Below are 20,912 nucleotides of genomic sequence, written 5' to 3'. Positions count from 1 at the left end.
CTGGCAGTGACAGAAGCTCCGCTCCCCGCTGCCCACCGCTGTCCCCGCCAGGGGGATCACACGAACCTGTCACACCCGGAGCATGGCCAGGTGCCCTCCAGGCCGATGGCAGGTATCTCCGAGAGCTCCCAGGAGCCTCAGTCCCGAGTATCCCCTGTTTTCCCTGCTCCTCTCATCCCTTTGAACCTGACAATGAACGGAGGCTCCGCTCCCCGCTGCCCAGCGCTGTCCCCACCGGGGGGATCACACGAACCTGTCACACACCGAGCGCATGGCCAGGTGCCCTCCAGGCCGATGGCAGGTATCTCCGCTCCCGCACATCCCCGAGAGCTCCCACAATCCCGAGTTTCCCCTCTGTTCCCATCCCTTTGAACCTGGGCTCCGCTCGCCGCTGCCCAGCGCTCCCCGCCGGGGCCGGGCGCTGGCACAAAGCGCCCCATTGTCCATGCCGGAGCTCAAAGGCCGGGCAGACGCTGCCCACAGCCCCCACCAAAGCCTGTCCTGCTGCCCCCGGCCCGTGTTAGCCAGGCTGAGGTGAATATGGGTTATTGTCACCCCGAGCACCGAGGGACCCGCACAGGGGATCAAACAAGCCAGGCCGGAGCGGGAAGGGGTGGGGTGAGGGGGGACATCCAAAAAAGCTCTTCTCCCTCTTCAGATCTCCCCTTATCTCCCCTGGCTATCTCCTGAGCTTAGCCTGGGTGTACCTGCTCGCAATTACCTCCTCAGGCCAATCAGGCGCCGAGCACAGCCCTCGGTCCCCTTGACTGAGGTGATTTATAAATGACTCACGGGCTGCTCTGAGCGCAGACCTCTGCTCGGCTCCTGCAGCACCTCTCCTGCCGCATCTGCACCCTCCCGAGGCGCAGGTAACGCCAACAATCGCCCTCTTTGTCTGGGTGGGCGTGGGGGATTTACACTCCGCTTGCACAGCCACTGGGTGTGAAACGCACTATTTGGAGAACTGGTACTTCTATTTTCTCTTTATTTTTTTCCCCTTCCTTTTTTCCCCCCTTCTCTTTTCGCCCCTTCTCTTTTCACCCCTTCTCTTTCCCTCCCTTCCCTTTCCCTCCCTTCCCTTTCCCTCCCTTCTTTCACCAAGGGGATTTACAGCAGCAGATTTACTCAGGAATTAGCAACACCAACCATCCAGCAGCTTGATTTATGATGAAGAGAGAGGCTGGAAGAGCCAAATATGTGAATTAATTATTGCCAGAATAAATCCTGCCATCTTACCCTGCTGAGATGTGTGGAGGGATTTGCCTGATATAGGACAGGCAACTCTGATGAGAAACACTCAGTTTTTGGACCCTTGTTGTGACCAGAACTTTCTGTGCATGGGTCTGTGGAAAGTGAGGATGCTGCAGCCCAAATTGGGTGTTGCACATCCCGGGATAGAGGGATGTGGAACCCAGAGCCTGGGGTTGGGAAGCTCTGGAATCCAGCCCAGGAAAGGGGATTTGGCTGCACAAGGCATCCTGGGCTCACAGTCAGGTTAGGGGGGAATCATTAAGCTGGGAATGAGGAATGCTCCCAGACTGAGAGCTGTCACACAGACAGCTGTGAGCCCTGCAGGGTCTCCAGCTCCTCCCAGAGCCCTTTCAAGGGATGCTGAGCTCCAGTTTGGGCAGGATCCTTTGTATATAAACAAGAGGAAATATCCCCTTAATCTTGCCCCGTGGTGGAAAAGTGCAGCTCCCACAGCTGGGATGCTTTTTGCTCTGCCCTGATTAAATTTGTCCACACCTTGTTTGTAAGCAGGCTGGAACCTGGAGCTGGGGACTGTCCTCCTTTCCCTCAGAGATAAGTGACATTGCAGTCACTTGTGACATTTGTCCTGGTCACGCCGTGTTTCTGCCCTGGCTCAGAGATTCTGTCCCATCCTCCTCCTCCGGGACAGGACGGACAGGCTGACCCCAAGGGTGTTTTTCCTTGTCCCAGAGTGGATCCACAGGGGAGGGAGCATGAGGAGGAGTGAGCTGTCAGCAGGCATCCCAGATCTGTGCTGGCAAGAACGCTGCAAACTTTATAATTCCTTCAGATTTGCATTGCCCACCTGCTCTCCGAGGGTCTGTGTGAGAAACAGGTGAAGAACAGAGACTGTGGCACTGAGGGACAGCAAAGCCTCACCTCTCCTTCCTCTAAATTCCCTTTCCAGTTCACTCCTGCCCATCCCAGCTGCCTTTTCCATGGGAAGGGGATGGACACAGCACTTCCAGGGACTGGGCTGAGAGGCTGTTGGGGTCAGGCACTGCTCTGCACACTCACCAAGGTGGGAACAGCGGGGCAGGGAAGCTTTTGGGATGTCCATACAGACACACAGACCTTGGGATGGACATCCCCCAGCAGCACCCCAGGCCATGTGCCCGATGCCTCACCCCAGCCCAGCCCTTCCCCACAGAGCCACGGAGCTGGGGTGGGGTTGGAACAAATCAAACAAATCCCAGGAAAGTGGGTCCAAGCTGGGCTTTGCTGCCCTGCTGAAGTGCAGGGCACATCCCCGTGCCCACAGTTTGCTCCCTGACAGCAAAGCCCGGGAGCCGAGCTGCTGTGCATAAACATTCCACTTAACAAACACCCTGCGAGCCAAACACCTTGGCTTCACCCTCAGGAGCTGGCAGATGCCTGCGGATTTGATTATTCTGGTTACCAGGCACAGAGCTAGTTTGGTTAGGAACTCGTGTGGAGTGGGACATCAAACATTGGCACCGGCCCAGCAGCGGCAGCACGAGAGCTCTGCCCTCTGCCTGAGCTGGGCCGCGTCACTCCCAAGCACAAAAGGACCCTCTGCTCATGGAAACCACCTTGGAATGCTCCAAATATTGCATCTGAACGGAAAGGAAGCGTTGGTGGAATGGCTGCTGTTCCCTGGTGGAGGGGCAGGAGTGGGGAAGGGGCTGGGGGGCGCTGGGGGGCACGGGGATGGGAGGGGGGAGCTGGAGGGAAGCGGAGATGTCTCCTCCTCCTCAGGACCCATTCCCTGCCTGCCCTCAGCACCTCCCTGCAGCCCCTTCCCCCTCTGGCTCTTGTTCCACTGTGGTTCCTCCTGGAAAACGGACTGGAACAGCAAAGTTTTGACTGAATTTTATGGATTCTGGCATTCTGCCTTTCCTGAGGTAGGGATGTTTTTCATAACAGATTTATTTGCTCTTCTGGTGTCTTTCTCTTCTGTTTCTAATGGGTAAATGTTCAGAAAAGGTTGAACCCCAGTGTGTGCCCAGTGCATGGCATCAACCCCCTGAATACATCCCCTGCCCTGCTTCTTCCCCCTCCCTGGATTACTGGGAATGACTTTTTTCCCCAAAATACTTGTGCACAAATGTGAGACTGTAGATGTGCCTTTATCACTGCCAGATTTTCTTCCTGAATCAGTTCTGTTGTAGGTGGGGCCTATGGTCACCCAGACCCAAAGGAAAACAAAACTAAATCAACCAAATTCTGAGTGGGAAAAAGAATTTGTGCTCAAGTGTGCCAGCTGCAGAATCTGGGGTGCTTTGGTGGTCAGTTCCTGGTGAGGTCCATGAGCTGGACTCAGCTCTGAATACAACCCCTGCTTCCCTGCCCCTGCTTCCTCCCTCCCCACATTACTGGGAATGATTTTTCTCCCCAAAATATTCGTGCCACAAATATGGGACTGCAGATCACTGCCAGCTTCTCTTCCTGAATCAGTTCTGTTGTAGGCGAAGCCTGTGCCATCCAGAGCCAAAGGAAAACAAAACTAAATCAAGCAAATTCTAAATGTGAAAAAGAATTTGTGCCCGAGCTGAAGATTCTGGGGTTCCTTGGTGGTCAGTTCCTGGTGTGGTCCATCAGCTGGACTGGGTCCTGAATAAACCCCTCCTTCCTTTCTCCTGCTTCCTCCCCTCCCCACATTACTGGGAATGATTTTTCTCCCCAAAACACTCATGCCACAAATGTGGGACTGCAGATCACTGCCAGCTTCTCTTCCTGAATCAGTCCATTTGTAGGTGAGGCCTGTGGCCATCCAGAGCCAAAGGTAAAACAGAACTAAACCAACCAAATTCTGAGTGGAAAAAAGAATTTGTGCCCAAATGGCCCAGCTGAAGGCTCTGGGGTCAGTTCCTGGTGAGGTCCATCAGCTGGACTGGGTTCTGGCACATTCCCAGTGCCAGGAGGCTGCAGGGAGTGACCAGGGCGTGCGGGGGTGGATCTGCCAGTGCCCATGGCAGAGGTGAATTGTACAACATCTCCCGAAACACCTGAGCTGAGTGAGTGACAGCAGCAGCCTCCTGCTCCTCGGGCACAGGGGAGCTGGTGATGGTGTGGGGGAGAGTTCAGTCAGGGGCAGCATCTGGTGCTGCAGGGCCTGGCACTGGCACATCTGGCACTGGCACAGCTGGCACTGGCACAGCTGGCACCACCACAGCTGGCACCCAAAGCACAGCCCTGTGCCAGGCAGGTCTCAGGGTAGAACTGAGGCTCCCCTGCTGACCCTGCAGGGCCTGGGGTCCCTCTCTCCCCGCTGCCCCAGGGCTCCTGTGGCACCTGAAGGCTCCAGTCCAGGGCCATGGGATCAAGACCTTGTCCTGGTGTTGCAACCAAACCCTTGCACCTGTGCCTGCGCTCTGCTGCTCTGGGGGACAGGGGGGAGCTGCTTTTATGGCCCTTCCTTGGGCAATGGGGCCGGGTGGGGGTGTTTTGGATGGAGATTCACACGGGCTTGGCAAGGGGCTGGACCTCTGAACCCAGTCCTGGAGCAAACAGCACCGAGGGCTGGGTGTGCAAGGAGAGGGGGGATGGAGAGGGGCAGGCCGAGGAGGAAGTGTTATTTCAGCAGCACTGATTTTTAATCCCTAAAATTAAGAAGCAGCTGGCTGAACGGGACATTTGTCCATCTGCAGCCCTGGGATCAGTTTGGGTCACACCTAAGGCAGGGGTCAGGTGGCTCTGCCACCAAATTTTGACTCATTCCTTGGACTGGAGCTGCTGTTCTGTGCCTACGTCAGTGCAGGAAAGTGGCTTTGTGCCAGGGGCTCCTATCAACACCAGGCAGGAACCTCAATGTGACTTTCCTCTTCCCAAGCACAGCTATCACCAGCACGGGGCAGCAGATAAGGGCTCCCTGAGCGTGTTTGCAGAATGAACTCTGGCAGAAAAGGTCTGGGCCTGGCCTGCACAGCCTGGCCTGGGCCTGGCAGGGCTGGGAGCAGCAGGTCTGCACCAAGGGGACACCCATGTCGTGTTGGGACAGTGTTGGTCACCCACATCACGTTGCTGGAGCAGAGCAGCTCTGCTCTCAGGTGTTGTTTGCTCTGATATCACATCCCATTTGTGTACTCAGTGAAGTCAAATCTCACATTTCTGAGCATCACTCACTGCAGGGATGGGCTGCCTGAACACTTGTGAGCTCCTGGAGCTCTTCTCCCACACTTTGTCCTTTATTTCCACGCTCAAACTGGATGGGAGATCTGGAAAAACCTGGTCCCTGCAATGCAGCAGCTGTCTGGCACCCCGCTCTCCCCTCCACACTATGGAATTGCTCTAAACCAGCTCTGCAGCTTGCCTTGGGCTCATCCCAGCAGCTCCAGGCCCAGCTGGATTTGCCTTTTGTTCAAGGAGCAGCTCCTCGTGCTCTTTACTGCCCAAATCTCCGAGGTTTCAGCTGCTGTTTGATCTGGGCAAGGCTGTGATAAGCCAAGTCAAGAACTTGACTCTGTCCGGGACGCTGACATCACGAGCCTGTTTGTTTAAGATGGAATTTAATCATGGGGATATTTTTTCCCCTCTATACCTGCTCTGTTGATTATTTTTTTCCCTGATTGCCAACACTTTCACTCAGCAGGGGAATTTCATTAAAGAGCTGGGATTTAATTGGCTGCTTGGGTCTGTCTGGTGGCAGAAGGGATGGAGACCAGAGAGACCACCAGGGATTATCAACCCTCAGAAACTATTGCTGAGTCTGGATTTATAAAATATTCACCAAGGAGAACTGGAAATCCTGAGCAGAGCTGTGGGGCTGGGAGGAAGGCTGGGAACAGCCACAGGATCTTGGGAAAAGTGGGAAAACCATGATTATTTATCAGAGAGGGCATGGGGGACTGGGAAAAGCCCAGGACACAGAGTTATTATCCAAAGGCAAAGCTTGTCCTTCCTCTTGGAGGGGAATCTCCCACTGGAGTGGGATTGTCAGCCCTCAGAAACTATTGCTGAGTCTGGATTTATAAAATATTCACCAAGGAGAACTGGAAATTCCGAGCAGAGTTGTGGGGCTGGGAGGAAGGCTGGGAACAGCCACAGGTTCCTGGGAAATGTGGGAAAACCATGATTATTTATCAGGCAGGCTTTTGGCATGAGGGACTGGGAAAAGCCCAGGACACTGGTCAGAGCTGTTATCCAAAGGCAAAGCTTGTCCTTACTCTTGGAGGGGAATCTCCCATTGGAGTGGGATTATCAGCCCTCAGAAACTGAGTCTGGACCTACAAAATATTCACCAAGGAGAACTGGAAATTCCAAGCACAGCTGTGGGGCTGTGAGGAAAGCTGGGAACAGCCACAGGATCTTGGGAAAAGTGGGAAAACCATGATTATTTATCAGAGAGGGCATGGGGGACTGGGAAAAGCCCAGGACACAGAGTTATTATCCAAAGGCAAAGCTTGTCCTGGCTGTTGGAGAGGAATCTCCCACTGGAGTGGAATTATCAGCCCTCAGAAACTGAGTCTGGACCTACAAAATATTCACCAAGGAGAACTGGAAATCCCGAGCAGAGCTGTGGGGCTGGGAGGAAAGCTGGGAACAGCCAAAGGTTCCTGGGAAATGTGGGAAAACCATGATTATTTATCAGGCAGGCTTTTGGCATGAGGGACTGGGAAAAACCCAGGACACTGGTTAGTGCTGTTATCCAAAGGCAAAGCTTGTCCTGGCTGTTGGAGGGGAATCTCCCACTGGAGTGGGATTGTCAGCCCTCAGAAACTATTGCTGAGTCTGGATTTATAAAATATTCACCAAGGAGAACTGGAAATCCCGAGCAGAGCTGTGGGGCTGGGAGGAAAGCTGGAAACAGCCACAGGATCCTGGGAAAAGTGGGAAAGCCATGATTATTTATCAGAGAGGGCATGAGGGGCTGGGAAGAGCCCAGGACACTGGTTAGTGCTGTTTTCCAAAGGCAAAGCTTGTCCTGGCTCTTGGAGGGGAATCTCCCATTGGAGTGGGATTATCAGCCCTCAGAAACTGAGTCTGGACCTACAAAATATTCACCAAGGAGAACTGGAAATTCCAAGCACAGCTGTGGGGCTGGGAGAAAAGCTGGGAACAGCCACAGGATCTTGAGAAAAGTGGGAAAGCCATGATTATTTATCAGAGAGGGCATGAGGGACTGGGAAAAGCCCAGGACACTGGTCAGAGCTATTATCCAAAGGCAAAGCTTGTCCTGGCTGTTGGAGGGGAATCTCCAGGGGAAAAGGAGCGGCAGGGATGCCCTGCAGAGGGCACTGGATCAGGCACCGGTTCGGGTTTCTCCTTTGGTCCCGATCCCCGTGGGCGCAGCTCAGAGCTGGAATCTCAAACCCCGCACGGCCGGGGCAGTTTTACAGCAGAGCGCTCCTGATGGCCCCTGTGATCTCTAAAAGGGTTGATGACCTCCCTTTCTAGAGCCATTAGCTGCTATTTGCATAATGATGCTGTTGACCTAAATTCTCCCCAAAGTTTCGGCTCCTGCATCATCCCCTCCTTCCTGCCCCGCTCTCTGCAATCCCCTCCCGTTCCCGCTCCGAGGCATGGCCAGGGCTCTCCCCAGCCCTGTGCAAGGACATTTTGCTCATCCCAGACAGGGGAGGGGAGGCTCTGGCACATCCAGATCGCTCTGTAACCTCCCAACAGCCTGGATGTTGCTTCTCGATGCATTCTCCTGCCTGAATCACCACATTTCCCACCCCCTCTTCTCCTCCTGTGTTGGGCAATGACCCATTTAGATTCACACCAAAACACAAATAATTACCGAGGTGCTGGCTTTATATCTGACCACTTCCTGCCCTCCCAGCCCGGGGTGATTCCCCCTCTCCTGGGCACGGGAAAATCAGGGATGGCTGAGGTTCATCATCCCCTTTGCTGAGACCCAGATACCGGGCAGGACAGGTCTGCCGGGATGTTTGGGCATCTCCATCACTGCCCATGAGTTAGCAACAGTTATCACCCCGAGCATCACTTCCTAGAGGAGCCCGGGCTCTCACCCACGGCCGGGAGCGTTGGGAAGGTTCTGGAATGCTGGGCAGTGTGGCAGGAACGCCTCGGCAGGGATGCAGCCCTCAATGATCCCCTGTGCCAGTATCAACCACCCTGGCAAAGCCTCGGTGGTGAAACCGAGCCATGGGAAAGGTCAAGAGCCCCGCCCGAGGCAAAAAGGCACTGCCGGAGCGGGGATTAACAGCCCTAACCTGGGATTAACAGCCCTAACCTGGGATTAACAGCCCTAACCCTGATCTGGGGTTAACCCTAACCCGGGATTAACCCTAACCTGGGATTAACAGCCCTAACCCTGATCTGGGGTTAGCCCTAACCCGGGATTATCTCCCCCTAACCCTGATCTGGGGTTAACCCTAACCAGGGATTAACCACCCCTAACCCTAACCAGGGATTAACACCCCTAACCCTGATCTGGGTTAACCTAACCTAACCTGGGATTAACAGCCCTAACCTGATCTGGGGTTACCCTAACCCTAACCTGGGATTAACCCTAACCTGGGATTAACAGCCCTACCCCTGATCTGGGGTTAACCCTAACCCTAACCTGGGATTAACAGCCCTAACCCTGATCTGGGGTTAACCCTAACCCGGGATTAACCCCCCCCTAACCCTAACCTGGGATTAACACCCCTAACCCTGATCTGGGGTTAACCCTAACCCTAACCAGGGATTAACCCTAACCCTAACCTGGGATTAACACCCCTAACCCTAACCTGGGATTAACACCCCTACCCCTGATCTGGGGTTAACCCTAACCCTAACCAGGGATTAACCCTAACCCTAACCTGGGATTAACAGCCCTAACCCTGATCTGGGGTTAACCCTAACCCTAACCTGGAATTAACACCTTTTACCCTAACCTGGAATTAACACCCCCTAACTCTAACCTGGGATTAACACCCCTAACCCTGATCCGGGGGTAACCCTAACCCTAACCCGGGATTAACCCTGACCCTAACCTGGGGTTAACACCTCTAACCCTAACCCGGGATTAACCCTAACCCTAACCTGGGATTAACCCTGACCCTGCCCTACTGCCGGGCAATCCAGGGTCCCTTGGCAGGCACCGCTCATTAGCACCGCTCATTAGCACCGCTCATTAACACCGCTCATCAGCATCACCTCCGAGGAGCCGGGAGAGCAGCAGCCCCTGGAGCTGGGAGAAGCCACTCCCAGGACCTGCCTCTCTGCCACGGGGAAACTATTTAGGGTGGAGGAGCAGGGGAGGGCTCCAGACGCTGGAGGTGTCCGCTCTGGGCCAACTCCAGCCGCATTCTTGCCTTTGCTAGTTCTATTTTTTTTTATTTTTTCCTTTTTTTTTTCTTTTTTTTTAAAAATCCAAATGATGCAGAGATGAGCCAGGCCAGGCCTCGCTATGCCATCGAACGTGCTGCCTACTCTGTCAGCCTCTTCGACGAGGAGTTTGAGAAGAAAACCAGAGCTTACCCCGTCGGGGAGAAACTGAGAAACCTTTTCAGGTAACAGGGACTGCTTATATTATCATACCTCTCCAATTCCTGACTAAATCTGGAATTGGAGGGGTGTAATTCAGACTTGGGAATCCAGATCACATTTTTATCGTGGGGAATAAAAATGTGCTCTTCAGGTGTTTGATGGATGCAAGGTATGGGAGAAATGCAAATTGGGCTGAAGAAAATGAAATTGGTGGCTCTTTTCTCAGCAGAACTGGGTGCATTTGGGATTTGGGATCCTGTTTCCCTGTTTTTTTAATAACGGGAAAAGCACAATTGGCGATGTAGGCACGTGTGGATTATTTTATTATGTTTTCCAGCTGAGATTTCCTTTTCTCAGCTGTCTGATTGAAACCAATACCACCTTAAAGAAAGGCTAATAATATGTAAGCAAAGGTTAATAACCCTGCTGATGAGTTCCTTGGAAATCTATCTCCATTCCTCAGAAGAAGGAAGGAAATAATAGAGAAAAGAGAGGGCTCAGAATCTGTTGAGGGAGAAAGGCTGAGACATTCCTGGGCAGATCCTTCCTTATTTCCAGTTCTCCTTTCATTTTCCCATTCTCCACCTTTCAATTCTGCTTTCATTTTTTTTTTTATCTCCCTTCCAGATGTTCAGCCTCCAGGTTCAGGCTCACCCTCTTCCGCCTGTTCCCCATCCTGGGCTGGCTCCCCAGGTACAGGATCAAGGATTACGTCCTGCCTGACGTCCTCGGGGGGCTCAGTGCGGGGACCATCCAGGTGCCACAAGGTCAGTGGGTGTCCAGGAGGGAGTGACAGCTCCAGCAAAGCTCTGCTGGTGTCCGGTTATCTCGGCTGTTTGAGGGGCCTAGAAAGGCCCGAGGTGGCCTTGGGGCAGCCCGCGTATCGAAGGACGAGAAGAGGCTTCAGTTCTTCTTTCGGTCTCTATGTTTATTAATTGTTTATCTAAAAGATGTTCTTTCAGCCGAACAGAGATCTGCTCAGCAGTCAGCCATGAGTACACTGTCTGCCCTCTCGGGCAGCCACCTATCTTTATACCCATTGTTACGTGTACAATATTTATCATTTTTCCCCAATACTATTTATTCTTATAACTCGGTGCACTCTCAGTAATAACTAATCCAAAGGTGCCACCGTGGCTAAAGAAGATGGAGGAGAAGAGGAAGAAGAAGAAGGACAGGACACACTCCAATTCCTCCATCTTACTCTTCTAAACCCCCCTGTACATAAATCCTAAACCCTGTGTCTCACTCTCTAATTAGCTAATCCCTTCACCATTCACTCTGGTGAAGCCCTCATCTTTGTCGTCTCCTGTGTAGGACTAAAGTCCAGCTACCAGACACTTCTGGCAACATTCCAGGACTCTCGAGCCCCCCAAAGTGGTCTCGGTGGCTCAGCATCTCAGGACTGAGATCTTGAGATCTGACATGCTGGCGATGCTGGCGCCCAGTTGGGATTTGTGTTTTACTGGTGGCACCAAGCTCTCCCTCCAGCCTGGAGCTCTCTGTATTCTCCTCGTGTTTTGCAGGGATGGCCTTTGCCCTCCTGGCCAATCTGCCTCCTGTCAACGGCCTCTACTCCTCCTTCTTCCCCCTGCTCCCCTACTTCTTCCTCGGGGGCATCCACCAGATGGTGCCAGGTGAGGAATTGCCTGCTGGGGACAGTGAAATGCTGCCTGGGGGGTTTGTGGGCTCGCTGATTCTGCCACCCCAATGACCCTGACTGCGCGGGGGCGACCACGGCCCTGGAATCCGGCTGTCTGGTGAGGGGCGAAGGCCAGGGCCCCTGCGCATCAGAAACCAGCCCCCCTCGGCGTCTTGGCCTCGGGCTGAGCTGGGGGATAGCTCGGAGCAGCGCGGTGAGAGACGAATTAGGAGGCGACCACTTGCTGGGGGTAAACTGTCGGTTTATTACAGAAGAACCAACAAGGAGGGGAAACACCCAGCAAATGGCCCCGAACAAGGGGCAGGAGAGGGTTTTAAGGGAAAAGGGGGGAAGAAGGTAGGGAAACCCGGCTATCCAATAGAAATACATATTTGGAGGTACGAAACATAACTGATATACTAAAGTAACCAACTGTTATAAATCATAGGAAGGGCTCCGGGGCTACAGCCAACCATAACTCCCAGAGAAAAGAAAATTCTCGAAACCTGGGAGGAGAAAAGGAGTGATTGACTGAGCCCAAAGGAGGAAACAACTTTCACTTTATAAGAGAAACCAGGGAAGGAGCAGTTTCATTTCCATAGCAACCTAACTGACAGGGTCCTGGGAAAGGAAGAAACCATTTAATACAGAAAATGGGGGGAGCAAACTAACAAACTTAAGAACACACCACAGCACCTGACCCTGCCAAGGGCTGGTGGAGCCCAGAGGCCTTCCAGGAATGCCCAGAGTGAGCTCCTGACCCCCCCGTGCTGCCCGCAGGGACCTTCGCTGTCATCAGCATCATTGTGGGCAACGTCTGCAACGAGCTGGCGCCGGAGTCGGACTTCCAGTACTTCAACCACACCAGCAACGAGAGCAGAGTGAACACCACGGCCCTGGAGGCTGCCAGGCTGGAGATCTCGGCCACCCTGGCCTGCCTGACAGCCATCATACAGGTGAGGGCCCTGCTGTGTGCCTGGGAGCAAGGCTCTCCATGGAACGGAGATGGTGGTGGCAGTGGTGCTCAAAGAGGACAAACTTCTGGGTGGATGATGGCTCAGAGTAGAGATTTTTGGGGGTTTTTGGTCTTGGGGTGGAATTCTCCATGTGGACAATCCATTAGGCCTGAGTGGGGGTGGATGATGGCTCAAAATAGAGATTTTTGGCATTTTTGGTCTTGGGGTGGAATTCTCCATGTGGACAATCCATTAGGCCTGAGTGGGGGTGGATGATGGCTCAAAATAGAGATTTTTGGGGATTTTTGGTCTTGGGGTGGAATTCTCCATATGACAATCCATGAATGGCACTCTCGCCTGAATGGGGATCAAATAGAGATTTTTTTTGGCATTTGGTCTGGGTGGAATTCTCCATGTGGACAATCCATTAGGCCTGAGTGGGGGTGGATGATGCCTCAAAATAGAGATTTTTGGGGATTTTTGGTCTTGGGGTGGAATTCTCCATGTGGACAATCCATTAGGCCTGAGTGGGGGCACATTGTGGCTCAAAATAGAGATTTTTGGGGATTTTTGGTCTTGGGGTGGAATTCTCCACGTGGATAATCCAAGAATGGCACTCTTTACCCTGAATGGAGGTGGATGATGCCTCAAAGTAAAGACTTTTGGTCTTGGGATGGAATTCTCCATGTGGACAATCCATTAGCCTGAGTGGGGGTGGATATGCTAAAAATAGAGACTTTTGGGGATTTTTGGTCTTGGGATGGAATTCTTTATGTGGACAACCCAAGAATGGCACTCTTAGCCCTGAATGTGTTTGGATGATGGCTCAAAATAGAGATTTTGGGGCACTTTTGGTCTTGGGGTGGAATTCTCCATGTGGACAATCCATTAGCCCTGAGTGGGGGCAGATTATGGCTCAAAGTAGAGATTTTTGGGGATTTTTGGTCTTGGGGTGGAATTCTCCATATGGACAATCCAAGAATGGCACTTAGCCCTGAATGTGGTTGGATGATGCCTCAAAATAGAGATTTTGGGGCACTTTTGGTCTTGGGGTGGAATTCTCCATATGGACAACCCAAGAATGTCACTCTTAGCCCTGAATGTGGTTGGATGATGCCTCAAAGTAGAGACTTTTGGGGATTTTTGGTCTTGGGGTGGAATTCTCCATGTGGACAATCCAAGAATGGCACTCTTAGCCCTGAATGTGGTTGGATGATGGCTCAAAATAGAGATTTTTGGTCTTGGGGTGGAATTCTCCATGTGGACAATCCATTAGCCCTGAGTAGGGTCAGATTATAGCTCAAAATAGAGACTTTTGGGGATTTTTTGGTCTTGGGGTGGAATTCTCCATATGGCCAACCCAAGAACGTCACTCTTAGCCCTGCTGTCCCCACCCCTGCTCCGGGACACCCCTGTGTGTGCTCTCGCAGATGATCCCCCTGCCCCACACGGGCCCTGACCACATCTCCTCTGCCTCTCCAGCTGTGCCTGGGCTTCCTGCAGTTTGGCTTCGTGGCCATCTACCTGTCAGAGTCCTTCATCAGGGGCTTCATGACGGCGGCGGGGCTGCAGATCCTCATCTCCGTGCTCAAGTACGTCTTCGGCTTGACGGTGCCGTCTTACACCGGGCCCTTAGCTATCGTCTACGTAAGTGGGGGCTCTCTGCACAGCCACCTTCCTCCCAACCCCTGTCTGGGAAATGGGGCCCAGGAGAGCAGGGAAGGGTGGGGGGAAAGGGGGATCTCTGCCCCAGCAGCCTAGGTTGGATGGTAGGGTATTGAAGTTGGAGGGGAGACAACCCACCTTGCGTTGGTCAGCCATCGACTCCACTTTATTGATCAATCAGTCACCTTTTATAACAGTGTTAATCAAGTTCATGCATATTGCAAAATCTGAGCTCACAATAGGTCAGAGATAACACACCAACTCCTCCTTATGTTTCCAATGCCAAGATTTGGGTTCTCAAAATTATTCTTGCTTTCCCAAAACAGCCAAAGATAGAACATCCACTTGTTATGAGAAAGCTGCCTGAGAACTCTGATGTGCAAGGCTCTCAAGGCCTTCATGTTTGTCACTTTTACCTGTAATTAAAAATAACCTGAGAACCTCTGCTGTTCACAGAAACAGGCTGTGAGAATCTGCTCCTCACAGCTGCCTTCTAGGCCATCCCTGAAAAAATCTCCAACAGTAGGGAAATGGTTTTTACAGAAAGGGTGAGGAAGTTCTGGAATGGTTCTGGAGTCGCCATCCATGGGGGTGTTTAAAACAAGGCTGGGTGGCAGGTGTTGAGTTGAGGTGTTGGGGTTGGGATGATCATGAAGGTCTCTTCCAACCTGGTGGTTCTGTGATTCTGTGTTCCCTAGCCAGCATTATCCAAGCTTGGATGTGTTGAACAAAGCCTGGATGTGGTGCTGGGTGCCAGGGTTTAGTCAAGGCGTCAGGGAATGAGTTGGACTTGATCTTTAAGGTCTTTTCCAACCTGGTGGTTCTGTGATTCTGTGTTCCCTAGCGTTATCTGAGCTTGGATGTGTTTAAAACAGCCTGGATGTGGCACTGGGTGCCGGGGTTGAGTTGAGGTGTTGGGGCTGAGATGGATTTGATGATCTTTAAGGTCTCTTCCAACCCAGTGAGTCTGTGAATTCTGTGAATTCAGGGAATTCTGGGAATTTTGGGAATTCACAGGGACTGGGGAGGTGGTGGAGTCCCCATCCCTGGGGGTGTTTAACAAAGCCTGGATGTGGCACTGGGTGCCAGGGGTGAGTTGAGGTGTCAGGGAATGAGTTGCACTCAATGATCTTGAAGGTCTCTTCCAACCTGTGAATTCTGTGATTCTGTGAATTCTGTGATTCTGTGAATTCTGTGCTCCCTAGCAGCATTATCTGAGCCCTGCCTGTGTTTTAGTGAGGAGCTTTGGAATGGGACTGGGATCTGGGGGGTGTGAGCTGTGTTGATTTGCAGCAGGAGTCTTGCAGAGCTGTCAGCAGCAGGAGCGTTTCCTCTGAGCAGGTTTGGCCATTCCTGGGATTTTCTGTGTCCTCATGGGTGCATCCTGTGCTGATGCAGCCAGAACTGCATTAAACCACCAGGCCAGGCCCAGGGCTGGGGGCTGAGCCCTCAGCAGAGGCTTTTTAGCACTGCTCACATCTCAGGGTGGTGATTGTGGTAACAAGTGCTGTCCGTTGTTCTGTCCGTGTCGTCCAGGGTGTCTGGCTCGCTGTGACCCCTCCTCCTGTTCTCTCCCCTCCAGACATTCATTGACATTTGTAAAGGTCTGCCCCAAACCAACCTGGCCTCCCTGGTCTACGCCCTGGTCAGCTCTGTGCTCCTGATCCTTGTCAAGGAGCTCAACCTGAAGTACATGAAGAAGATCCGGATGCCCATCCCGATGGAGATCATCATTGTAAGTGACACCTGGGCTGTCCCTGGAGCCTCCCTTGGCCTCACAGACCCTGCTGTAGATGTAGAGCACCCACACAGTGAGTGTGACATGGTTGGGGGTCAGAAACTGGGCCAGCCCCATGTTCATCCATGCTCTCCATCCTGGTGATGCTGAGGGTGAAGGAAATAACCCCTGCTTGGACTGTCCTCACCGTGCCCAGCCCAAACGTGGTGCTGGTTTTGTTCTGTCAGCTCTGGGAGCGTGGCAGGGGGAGTGCCCTGAGCCAGCCCAGCTCTCCCTGCTCACAGCCCTTCGTTCCCTGTCCCTGCAGGTGATCGTGGCCACCGCAATCTCCGGCAGCTTCAACATGCCCGACAAGTACGGGATGCCAATAGTGGGGAAAATCAGCATGGGGTAAGAGCTTGTGCAGCTCTGACTCACCCTCCAGACAGCTTTCCTTCCTCCTCCTCCTCCTCCAGCCTGGAAAACACCTCACTCTTCCCTGCAACCCCAGAATCCCCTTCCTGGAGTGTCAGCATGCCCTGTGACACAACCAGCCCCATCCTCCGCAGTGTGGGCAGGGATTGTGTCACCCCTGAACCCTCCAGCCCCTCAGCCAGCACTGTCATGTGAAGGTGCTCACAGGGGTTCTTGGATGAGGGAAGAGACGAGAATGTTGACTCTATGTTCAGAAGGCTTGATTTATTATTTTATGGTATATCTATATTGCATTATAACTGTACTAAAAAGAATAAAAGGTTTCTTCAGAAGGCTAGCTAAGAATAGAATAGAAAAGAATAAATAACAAAGATCTGTGGCTCGGACAGAGAGCGAGAGCCAGCTCTGCCGTGAGTGGTCACTAAATCTGAACATCTACAGGAGATTAATCACAGACGCACCTGTTGCACTCCACAGCAGCAGATAACCATTGTTTACATTTTGTTCCTGAGGCTTCGGCTTCTCAGAAGGGACAAAATCCTAAAGAAAAGGATTTTCACTAAAGATGTCTGCGACACTGCCACAACCTCTCCCCTGTGCTCTGAGTGCAGGTTCCCAGAGCCCACCGTGCCCCTGGTGAGCAAGTGGAAGGACATGGTGGGCACGGCCTTCTCTCTGGCCATCGTGGGCTACGTGATCAACCTGGCCATGGGGAGGACCCTGGCAGCCAAGCATGGCTACAACGTGGACCCCAACCAGGTATGGCGGGGCTGGGGCAGCCAGGGGCTGCTGCCTTTGCTCTCAGGCGTGAAGGGAAGAGCTCACAAAGACGTTCAGACGTGCTGGGCTCGGAGCAGACGTGCTGCTCCCGAGGAGAATCCGTGGCTTTGTGCCATGTTGGGGGCAAAAGGACACGGCAGAGCCCCGTCCTGTGTGCTGGAGAGAGGCTGGGAGAGGGAAAGGAGCTTTAGGCTGGGCTCTGTGCCTTGCTCCCCCTCCAGACTGAGTGTTTTGGCAGCTTGAGGTGCGTGCGCTGCTCAGGGAGCAGAGAAAGACCTGGATTGCTGGTGTGTCACCCAGATACTCTGAGAGAGAGGCAGGCCATTAAATAATCCTCTTTTGTCATCCCTGGCACGGTGGCAGCTTTCAACAACAGCCACACATACCACATGGAGCCCTGCCCTGAGTGTGTCAACAGATGACAACGTGTTTATGTGGAATTGTGCTTCCAGGTTTCCCTGGCCCAGATCTTACTGGAAGGAAAAAGTCTGGGATGCACTGCAGGAACCCAGGGCCTGCCCAGGCCACATAAACCAGCCTCAGGCCCTCTTGCCATGTGTGTCAGCAGGAAGGGCAGCTGTCCTTTCTGATTCATTCTCCACATCTCCACAGGAAATGCTGGCCCTGGGCTGCAGCAACTTCTTTGGATCCTTCTTCAAAATCCACGTGATCTGCTGTGCCCTCTCTGTCACCCTCGCCGTGGATGGGGCAGGAGCCAAATCCCAAGTTAGTTCCTCTTCCTCCTCCTCCTCCTCCTCTCCTCTCTGCATTCCCTCTGGATCACAAAGTGCAGCTCTGGAGAAGTTTCACTCACAAGTGCTTCAGGCTGCTGCTCTTAAAGCAGAATTTTCAGCCCATTTTGGTCCCTGATTTGGGCACAGAAGCAGAGCTCTCAACCTGCAGTCCCCCTCTGGACTGGGCAGTGAGGGAAGTTTGGGGTTATCTGTGAGATCTGCAAACCCTCTGCCTGTTTTCAGAGGCAAACATCCTCTCCCATAAAACGCTGCAGTGCCCAGCTGTGCCCCTGACCTCGCCCAGGGGAGCTCTGAGAAGCCCTGATGTTTGCAGAAGTGATTTTCTTCCCTCTTTGCAGGTGGCAAGTTTCTTTGTGGCTCTGGTGGTCATGGTGACAATGCTGTCCCTGGGAATCTACCTGGAGCCTCTTCCAAAGGTAACACAAACATCTGTGCAGGCCGAGCCATTGCAACACCCATCTCCACACCCAGACACGGGCACAGCCTGGCTCCAAAAAACCCTGATGCAAACAGAAGCACGGGACAGTTTGTTCCTGGCCTGGGGAGCTGTCTGCAGGGCTGGCTGGAATCACACAATCAGTCACACAATCACAGGCTGGTTTGGCTTGGAGGGGACCTTAAACCTCATCCCTGCCACGGGCAGTGACACCTTTCACTGTCCCAGGCTGCTCCAAATCTGTCCAAGCTGGCCTGGGGCAGGGATGGGGCAGCCACAGCTTCCCTGAGCAAATATAAATGTAAATTATGGTGAAATAATCATCCAAATGGCCCTGTTCAGATTCAGGTGAGAGCTTTGTCAGCCTCATCCCTGTGAGGGGGCAAATTAAATTATAGTGAAATAATCATCCAAGTGACCCTGCTCAGATCCAGGTGAGAGCTTTGTCAGCCTCATCCCTGTGAGGGGGCAAATTAAATTATAGTGAAATAATCATCCAAATGACCCTGCTCAGATCCAGGTGAGAGCTTTGTAAGCATCACCCTTGTGATGGGGCAAATATAAAAGAGGAAATAAGTGTAATATATATATATATATAAAATATATAACATATATTATATATATAATAAGTGTAAATTATAGTGAAATAATTCAGATGCAAGTGAGAGCTTTGTAAGCATCGCCCTTGTGATGGGGCAAATATAAGTGAGCAAATAAGTGTTATATATATATATATATATATATATATAATAAGTGTAAATTACAGTGAAAGAATCATCCAAAGGGCCCTGCTGAGATCCAAGTGAGGTCTTTGTGAGCATCACCCTTGTGATAGGGAAAATATAAGTGCAAATTACAGTGAAATAATGATCCAAATGACCCTGCTCAGATGCAAGTGGGAGATTTGTGAGCATCACCCTTGTGATGGGGCAAATATAAATGAGCCAATAAGTGTAATTTATATATATAATAAGTGTAAATTATAGTGAAAGATTCATCCAAATGACCCTGCTCAGAACCAGGTGAGAGCTTTGTCAGCATCACCCTCATGATGGGGCAAATATAAGTAAGCAAATTGTAAATTATGGTGAAATAATCATCCAAATGGCCCTGCTCAGATGCAAGTGAGAGCTTGTGATGGGGCAAATAAAAGTTAGCAAATATAAGTGTAAATTATAGTGAAAGAATCATCCAAATGACCCTGCTCAGATCCAAGTGAGATCTTTGTGAGCATCACCCTCATGATGGGGCAAATACAAGTGAGCAAATAAAAGTGTAAATTACGGTGAAATAATCATCCAAATGACCCTGCTGAGATCCAGGTGGGAGCTTTGTCAGCATCACCCTCATGATGGGGCAAATATAAGTGAGCAAATTGTAAATTATGGTGAAATAATCATCCAAATGACCCTGCTGAGATCCAGGTGGGAGCTTTGTGAGCATCACCCCTGTGATGGGGCTGGCCCAAGGCAGGCAGGTGCTGCAGGAAAGCATCCACTGCCAGATGTGGCACATCCAGGTGTGGCTGACGCCTTTCCCTGTCCTCCACAGTCCGTGCTGGGAGCCCTCATCGCTGTGAACCTGAAGAACTCCCTCAAGCAGCTGGCTGACCCCTTCTACCTGTGGAAGAAGAGCAAGCTGGACTGTGTGAGTGCCTGGGCTGCAGGAGGCATCACCTGGCCAGGGCTGGAGGAGAGGGACAAACCCCAAGAAAGCCTTTAGTGGGGTTTTGGGGGTGTGAGCCCCTTGCAGGAGGTGGGTTTGGCTCTCTGGGTGAGGTGGTGCTGCCTGTGCTGCCCAGCTGAGCACGCTGCTGCTCAGAGCACATTTCAGAGAGGCCTGAACTCTTACCTGCTGTGTTGAAATGCCAATCAAGAGCGGAGCCTGTTTGCCCAGAACTCGCCAAACCGGCCCTGCTCAATGTCTGCGAGTCACGACTTAAAAACTCACACAATGGCCCTCCAGGGCGAGGAGAGCCCTTCAGAGTGATAAGGACTCCAGGCACTGGTTGATGTATAAACCCAGGCAGGGGGTGGCGGGGGAGTGGGAACGGAATTTGGAAATGTCTGACATAAAAAGAGAGTGTTTGAACAGGACTCCCACGGCTGAGTGCCGTGTGTGGACACGGAGCCAATATCCTGTCAGGGCCCAACAAAACCCCTTATCAGGGCAATCAGGAGGAGTCCATGAAGAGCCTTCCCAAAATCCTGCTCAAACAAGTGCTGGGTTATCAGTTTGGGCACATCTCTGAATGGGTTTTGCTGCTGTGGGGTGAGAGGGGAGCTCTGTGGGCTCTGGCAGCTCAGCTGCTGCCCCTTTACCAAGCACAGATGGACCCCACAGCCTTCAGAGACCCCAAAACCTGGGCAGAACCCTCAGCACGGACTGATGGAGATGGATGGTGCTGCCTGAGGAACATCCTGGCAGATGCCAATGGAGTGAACGGGGTTCCCCTGACCTTAATCTCCTTGGAATTTGAACTAGATTCAGTGTCCTGGCCCAAAATGGGGAGCACCATTCCTGGGTGATGTCAGAGCATTGGTGTTCATCACCTCAATGCTGGTTGTGTTTCAGGACAGCTGATTCCAACCAATTCTAATGATGGATGGATGGATGGATGGATGGATGGATGGATGGATGGATGGATGGACTCATTTTCCCACCCATTTTTCCCATCCACTTTTTCCATCCATTTTCCCCGTCCATTTATGCACAAAATGAACATAAATTAAGATATTGAAGTCATCAAAGTCACCCTCATTCATCCAAGGTCAAAGTTAGTTTTTATTCACGTTGAGGATGGGATTAAAACAAGCTGATAATGATTTTCAGAGGGGATGTTTAAATGCAGGGCAGGACTGATGTCATATGG

General features: G+C 52.1%; 1 protein-coding gene across 1 annotated transcript in view; it reads left to right on the top strand.

Moving 5' to 3' along the window:
- The first annotated feature begins 849 nt into the window (after positions 1-849).
- The window catches only part of SLC26A9 (solute carrier family 26 member 9), a 30,451-nt gene continuing 10,388 nt past the window's right edge, over positions 850-20,912 (top strand). The window contains exons 1-12 of the mRNA XM_064732988.1: positions 850-869; positions 9,551-9,677; positions 10,282-10,421; positions 11,181-11,291; positions 12,077-12,252; positions 13,735-13,899; positions 15,500-15,652; positions 15,963-16,045; positions 16,681-16,828; positions 17,462-17,575; positions 17,943-18,020; positions 19,592-19,687. Of these exons, the coding sequence (XP_064589058.1) occupies positions 9,553-9,677; positions 10,282-10,421; positions 11,181-11,291; positions 12,077-12,252; positions 13,735-13,899; positions 15,500-15,652; positions 15,963-16,045; positions 16,681-16,828; positions 17,462-17,575; positions 17,943-18,020; positions 19,592-19,687 (1,389 nt within the window). The 5' untranslated portion in view covers positions 850-869; positions 9,551-9,552. The remainder of the gene's footprint in view (positions 870-9,550; positions 9,678-10,281; positions 10,422-11,180; positions 11,292-12,076; positions 12,253-13,734; positions 13,900-15,499; positions 15,653-15,962; positions 16,046-16,680; positions 16,829-17,461; positions 17,576-17,942; positions 18,021-19,591; positions 19,688-20,912) is intronic.

This window comes from Zonotrichia leucophrys, chromosome 26 (genome assembly GCF_028769735.1).
Source record: "Zonotrichia leucophrys gambelii isolate GWCS_2022_RI chromosome 26, RI_Zleu_2.0, whole genome shotgun sequence".
Lineage (NCBI taxonomy): Eukaryota > Metazoa > Chordata > Aves > Passeriformes > Passerellidae > Zonotrichia > Zonotrichia leucophrys.
The sequence above is the reverse complement of the archived record's forward strand: the minus strand, read 5'-3'. Positions and strand labels throughout refer to the sequence as shown.